Source organism: Gastrolobium bilobum, unplaced genomic scaffold (genome assembly GCF_033153095.1).
Source record: "Gastrolobium bilobum isolate Gb01-03AN ecotype WA unplaced genomic scaffold, APGP_CSIRO_Gbil_v1 utg70919, whole genome shotgun sequence".
NCBI classification, from domain to species: domain Eukaryota; kingdom Viridiplantae; phylum Streptophyta; class Magnoliopsida; order Fabales; family Fabaceae; genus Gastrolobium; species Gastrolobium bilobum.
In genome coordinates this window covers 35,220-42,635 of record NW_026899490.1, presented here as the reverse complement: position 1 = coordinate 42,635, position 7,416 = coordinate 35,220, and the positions used below count along the sequence as shown (strand labels likewise).

The 7,416-nt window shown below is 33.9% G+C and overlaps 1 protein-coding gene across 1 annotated transcript; it reads right to left on the bottom strand.

The window, feature by feature from the left end:
• Nucleotides 1–613: 613 nt before the first annotated feature.
• On the bottom strand, nt 614–5,873 carry LOC133290643 (linoleate 9S-lipoxygenase-like). The gene is made up of 9 exons (XM_061488757.1): nt 5,657–5,873; nt 4,030–4,316; nt 3,623–3,860; nt 2,727–3,047; nt 2,520–2,605; nt 2,313–2,420; nt 1,858–2,162; nt 1,505–1,768; nt 614–1,367 (listed from the first exon to the last, which is right to left on the bottom strand). Exons 1-9 carry the CDS (start codon nt 5,871–5,873, stop codon nt 614–616), a joined length of 2,580 nt encoding a protein of 859 aa, XP_061344741.1.
• Between the last annotated feature and the right edge of the window lie 1,543 nt (nt 5,874–7,416).

Below are 7,416 nucleotides of genomic sequence, written 5' to 3'. Positions count from 1 at the left end.
TCCCTGGAATAAGTCCTCTGTGCTTCTAGTTTGTAGTTACAATTATACTATGGGAGGTGTGAATGTGATAGAGGATGTGGTTTTGCTGAGGACACAGTTACCCTGTGTAGCAACACAACTGTGATCATAGGCTAAATATTTGTAGGTTTATGCTAGATTTTCATTATTAGAACTGAAGTAGTCGCAGAAAAGCAATGTAAAATTTTACAATCAATATTTTATTACATTTATGAGGTGTTGGGTGTGGTAGGGAAGCATTAGTAAGAAAATTATTTTAACTGCCCTGATTGTAAGATTGATAACTTTTTTATTACTATTTAAACATCAGTTCATGCACTGACCATGAGAGCTATGCTATTACTTAGTCCAAATATCAAGTGATTTTATTTTCTCTATTCCGTATTACATTGCTAACACTGAACAAAACATAACTGGTTTTTTTACTTTAAAACATTTTACGAGCACAACTGCTTTTATTTAATGCCAAACATAAAAAGCATTCAAATACACAAGATAACCCATACGCAGGTGGATGAAGGAATTCGGATTCCTTCTATTGTATCGTTTATTCAAAGTCAAAATACACATAAGGAACCACTGACCTCTTCAGACTTCAGATAGAGATACTGTTAGGAATTCCTCTAAAGGTCAATCCTTCCGTACTAGAAGGATAAAGCAGAGTATAAGGCAACTGGACTGGTCCATAACGGTTTCTCAATGTCTCATCATTGTTCTTCTGTGTGAGTCTTTGTTCAATATCTGCAAGCTTCTTTCCAAACCTCTTAAAGGCCTCTAATGGCTCTTTATCAGATGTCCAATATGGATTGACCCTCTCCCCAAGGTACACCTCATCAGAAGCATGCCTTGACAAGATTTCAATAACCGTAAGGTCAATAAGGGTCTCTTTCTTCCCAGTAATTGTTCTCAAATACACCTTCTCAGGATTCTTAGCCAACTCATTATACTCGGTGGACCCTTTCTCAGGCATGAATCTTCTGCTAAGAGTTGGTCGGTTAAGGATGTAACCTCCGTATGGATACTGTCCAAAATTAACAGCTGCATGAAGGGCTGAAGCAGTCCATATGATGATAGTGCAAGCTTCAATCAACTCTTCACGAGTTTGCATCTTTGGCCACCATGTCTCATTTTTCTTGTCACCATGACCCACTTCTACAAGTTCTTTCCACCAAGCTTGGAGTTCAGGGTCTTGTTTAAGAGCATCATCTGACTTGTAGTAGTATAAGACATATTCTTGAACCCATGACTTAATAGCAGACCATATCTCTAATCCATCACAAGCATAAGGGTAGTCCTCAATCAAAAGGCGAACTCCATTTGGAGAAGATGGATCCTTAACAGCCACTCCTCTAAATTACAAGCAAACAAATAACATTAACATCAGAGTTACTTGAGGCCTTTTTTTTCCACAACTGACTAAAATTGGAATCTTTACTTTTTAAGCAGTATATACTTTTTTGTAAGTAATTTAATTTAAAAAGATTACCTCTTGACAAGATCAGCAGGTAGTGCTTGATCTGGAAAAACCCAGTCCTTATAAATCACAGCAGACATTTCCAAAGAATACCTACCCCACAAGAATGTTTTCTCTATAATACCATCTGCATTGACCAATGCTTTTCGTGCCAATGAATTTATATTCATGGTGTCACGATAGTGAGGGAAAAGAAGTTTATAAATAGGGTGAAGCACACTCAGATGCCTATTTGTTGCTATGATGAATGGTTCAACAACTGCATGAGTGTTTAACCTGTCATCCATGTAAATATATTAATCATTTATTCATAAATACACTAACTAAATTTAATTGTATAGATCTCATTGACAATTTCATGATACCAATGGCTAATAAGTTGATGATAGCAGGAGTCATTTACGACGACATAAGCCTTGGCCAGTAACCAAATATAACCTTCAACTCCTTCGTGGGCAGGCACATAGACATTACTAACAGGACCACGGTCTTCTCCTTGAGGATGTGGCTTACTTAATTCAATGGCCAATGGCTTCAAAGTTCCATCATCTTTCAAGAAAAAAATGGTTCTTGTAGCATAAGCCTTTGTGGTAGTTGCATTTATTCTCCTCAAATAAGGAATCAGATAGTCATGGTGATCCAATATGAACAATTTCTTGTTCTGGATAGCCTGTTCGTCCAAGCATATAATCAATTAATTGATTGCTAATAATTGGAATCACAATGAAGAAAAATAAACGAATTTGTTGAAAAGCAATAACAGGAATATTTTAATGAAATTTTAATGTGAAGCTATGAAACTATATACCTATATAATTACCTGTTCAACAGTGAGCCCACCTAAGTTGGGCTCTAAATGTTCTTTTTTTATTCTGCTGGTATGATCGCCATAGGTTTGCCGATTTAGCTTGCTACGTGGTGGGAACTCCTGAAATAAATTTAGCATGCGACGAGGTTATATAGTAAAGTGAATCCAAGCTTTTGGTTGCATGTGGTTTCTTAACAATTAGCTCTTAATTAAGCTTACCTCAAGAATCTTAATGATGTTAGGATTTACACCAGCAAGCGTTTCTCTTGCAAATTCTTCATCAGTCATCCATGCAGACTTATCCACTGCACAAAATCAGAACAGTTCAAAAATCCATCAGCTTTTCCACCTTATTGAATGCATGAAAATAAGATAATGTTGCTAAAAAGCAGTTGGTTTTGTATATATTCAAGATATGTAGCATACCTTGAATCACTTTAGGTGGTGGAAACTTGAGGAACTGTTCCCCATCAGTTCTAAGAATTTCCTTGAGCACTGGTAAAGGGGAAATCCTGCTAAGAAAGTTTGTAGGTAGCGTAATTCCACCTTCATAAAGCTTATGTACTTCATCAAAGTTATCAAACTCAAGACTCAAAACATTTCCATCGAATGCATCTGTCAACACAGGTAAGACATCTTGGGATACAGATTTTAGTCCATACATGAGAAAATCTGATGACTTCAAGTGACCAAATGCTTCATCTCTTGGAATGTAAACAAAATCGCCCGGTTTCTCACTCTGAGGATCTGTTAAGATGATAGCAGAATATGTATTAGCAACAAGAAAAAGAATTTTAGGATCCTAACAGAGTAACTGTTTTTAAGGTTAACAAAACACATTTTTTACTCCAAAAAAGTTTCCATGCATGTGACATTGAAAACATTCATTTAATTTTTAATTAGTTATGCCATCTTTCACTTGAATAAGTAAATCAATAATTCCAATTGAAACTGAAATATACGTATCTTCTCATGTAAAACTCCATGAACCAAAACACTATCCATTCATAATCATACTGCAATTTCACATTTTGCCAATTCACTTATGCAAAAACTAAAACGTAACATGTTACAAATAAGAGCTAAAACCAGACCTTGAATATCAGATGAAAAAAATTAAAAATAGGAAAAATATTTTCTCATGTTGCATAAAAATTCAATTCTCATGTTACGACTCAACTAATGGTGGGCCCCACATTATTAAAAAGAGAAAAAAAAAAAGAAAAATTTTGCACGCAAATCGAAAAGTCTCAACATGATGATTGAATTCTTATGCAACATGAGAAAATCAAACCCCTTAAAAATATTAATAAAGTCATAACCTTTCCTAGTTGCATTTCTTCCAGTTCTTCCTCTACGAGGGTAAGGTAAGTTAGAACCTCCAAGAACCGGGCGAGTGTACTTTTCACCGCTATCTGGATTACCAAGATCATTGTAGACATCATAATCATAGACCCTTTCATATTCCTTGCGCTCTCCTGTTCCATCTCCTCTTAAATTCTTCAATTCTTCTTCTCTGTACTTCACAAGTGGTGCTGGTGTGTCACCTGGAAGATATGTCTGCAATATATTTTGTTAATTTTCTTATTGATACCTTATAGTTCAAGATAAACAACATTAATAGTTAGGTATTGAGTATTGTTCAAACAACTAGGAGAAAAAAAAAAACCTAAATTAAAAACAATATTGGGGTTTCATGTATTAATTACTTGCTAGGTAAATACATTACCCGGTTGTCAAAGAAAATGCGTTCACTTTTGTAGTGCTTAGCATTATAAATCCAAGAGTTGCAAACAAAGTAGATGGTTCCGTGGTTTGGAATGTCTTCAAGAGTCAAACTGACAAGGAAGAACTCAGTTTGCATGAAGTTCTTGATATAAAATGCTCCAGGAACTCCCATGTCATCATCCCATTCAAAATGAATTCTGAATGCAGATTGGCCTGCTCCCAAGGTTGGTAATGAAGAAATGATACCTTCCAAAAAAGCAGGCTTTCCAAGTTTCCCTTTCCCGTTTGCTACCAAAAATAATAATAATTCAAAATCAGAGAAGCCTTTTTCTAATTAGTGTGGTTTCACATAAACAAAAATTTAAATATTTATAGACGTGCACTATATACAGCTATTGGCTGATTAGAATAAGAATATGGTGGTATTTTATAATATGCACAGTTTTTTTTTTTATATATATACTCATACGAGATTACCCAGACTAAACTGTGGTGCACAAACTATACTATTATAATTATGTCTCAATTTAAATAATTAAATTTTATTCTCTCAAACTCAAAATTACTATCAAGACAGCTAAAAGTGAGAATTGATGGATCTTTAATAATTTTATATTATATATATCTATATGTTCTCTAACTCAACTCTCACGCAATAGCCTTTTGTGTAAAGAATCTTGGGATACACCACCCCAAAAGCTAGTTCAAAAAGTGAGAGTGTCTAAGGCCTTATAAAGGCCACATTAGTTACACATACAACTAATGTGAACACGCCCCTCACGCAAGAGCCCTTTGGCTAGAAGGGTTTAAAGTGGGGGGCAATGAAGGTGCCTAAAGCCTTATAAAGGCCACATTAATTGCACATACAACTAATATGAACGCGCCCCCTCACGCAAGAGCCCTTTGGCTATAAGGGTTTAAAGTGGGGGCGATGAGGGTGCCTAAGGCCTTATAAAGGCCACATTAGTTGCACATACAACTAATGTGAACACGCCCCATCACGCAAGAGCCCTTTGGCTAGAAGGGTTTAAAGTGGGGGCGGTGAGGATCGAACTTGTGACCTTGTAGTTATTCAAGCTCTAATACCATGTAAAGAATCTTTGGATACATCATCCCAAAAGCTAGCTCAAAGGGTGGGAGTGCCTAAGGCCTTATAAACTCCACATTAGTTGCACATACCACTAACGTGGAACTATATATCTCAAACATTTTGAACTTGAAGTGTGGATTTGTACATGTTCATTTGTTTGATTCTAGTTTATAGTTATTTAATTTTACTATAAACTATAGACGAGCATCAAACTTGATCACGGAAACTCTCTGATATTATGGGAGACAATCATTTCACCAAAAAGCTTAGCGAAGGCCATGAATCGTTTAATATTTCTGTAACAATTAGTAAAAGATAAATAAAAATGTGAAAAAAAAAAAATTACTTATGCTATGGGAAGAAGGCTTTAATACCATATTCATCCATTACTTTTTTTAAGCTCATGATAAGTGAGTTGATTAACACAAAACTGCAAGACATAAAATTTGTCAGAAAGCAGAAAAAAAATTAACTTGTATAATCTTTTTTTGTGAATGAATTAGGAAGTGAGTAAAAGAAAAAGAAAGAAAGAACAAACCATCGGATTTGGTAGCGCTAATCAACTGGATAGACACAGATCGGCCCAAGAAAGCAGTAAGACCATCAACTGCGGAACCAATTATGTCGAGACCTTGACCGATAACTCCCCCAACACTCGTTAAGCTGTTGACATCCAACACATTCTTCCTCATCAACACCACTGTCCCTGTTATCTTATGCCTTCTATTGATCATTCCCGTCACGCCTGAAAACATCTTTGCTACTTTTGGAAACTTAAAAACACTATAAATCTATTTTTTGCTAAGCAAACATGAGAAAAGCTTGTGAGGATGCCAAGCACGGAATGGCCGTATTTATAAAGAGGAAGACTATGAAAAAGAAAAAAGAAAAAAAAAACTAATTAATGCTTGTGCAGTGTTAGTGTCTCGAGGTAACGAACTCAGGACTCCAATTCACATGCATGCAAAGAATGAAAAAGTTAAAAGTCACCATTGCTTTCCTTCTTTTTTATTCTTTGAAAATGGTTTTTTTTTAAATATGGGAAAAGTGTGTGTTATCTTAAAGGAGTTAAAGTTGTGTCATTTTAAGAGAGAGAAAAAGATAAATAAAGGAAGAGAGAGAGTTGACAAAAAAAATAAAGATGTGAGTTTCACCTCTCTTTGTGAGAGAGTGAAAGGATATAACTTATGTCATTTAAAAAGATAAACATTTTTCCCTACAAATATTGTTTCACTATATAAAAATTAAAACATGATACAAAACTCTAGTTATCTCTTATGTACTTGTTTTCCTTAATTTATTTTTAAAGTTTAAATTAAGGGAAAAATGTTTCTGTAGTTAATGCAGATAAGTTATCTGCATTTATTCTCAAAACGATCTCGTTTTGGTATTAAAATCTTAAAAAATTATAAATATAAAGACTATTATAACACTGAAATAAATTAAAATTATAAAAACATTATGATTTCTGTCCGAAACGACGTCGTATTGAGCTTATTGCAGATAACTTATCTGCAGTAACTGCAGAAAAAGCGAACCTTAAATTAAAACACATTTTATTTATTGTTTTCTTTATTTTCATAAATTTTATTTTTTGAATAAACTACACATATCTTTTCACAGGAATCATAATTTCTTTATTCTCACCTCAAACCACTCTCATCTCAAAAACCATCAATGATGAGCCAAATAGTACGACTTCACAATTCAAAATCTTTTTACATTGTTATCAAAAAAAAAATATATATCTTTTTACATTAAATTATTATTTGGGAACAACATCTATTCTTTTAAAAGATATAAACTTATATTATTTTAGATCCTAACCGTTGATTTTCGTCCATCAACGGTTATAATTTATTGGATTAAAATTATTAATTAATTAATAATAAATTTGGCCCATTAAGTTTGGCCCAATAGATTATAACAGTTGATGGACGAAAATCAACGGTTAAGATCTAAAAGGATATAAGTTTATATCATTTAAAAGGATAGATGTTTTTCCCTTATTATTTATACGTTTATTACTTAACTCATTCTTAACTAATATTAAATTTAATTGTTTATCACTTATACTCCTATTTTTAGTAATCTCTCCCTTTAAGTGTGTGATCACATATCAATATGCTTCTCTTCAAGCAGAAATCTTATCTGAGTATTGATGGGGCTATCTAGCAAGAATAATCAAATATTGACTGCATAGGTCTAAGAACACAAATCTAAACACAAACCACCATTCTCTAAATATAGAGCCAAATCCAAATCATTGCCTTTCATATCAATTGTTAAGCAAACTAG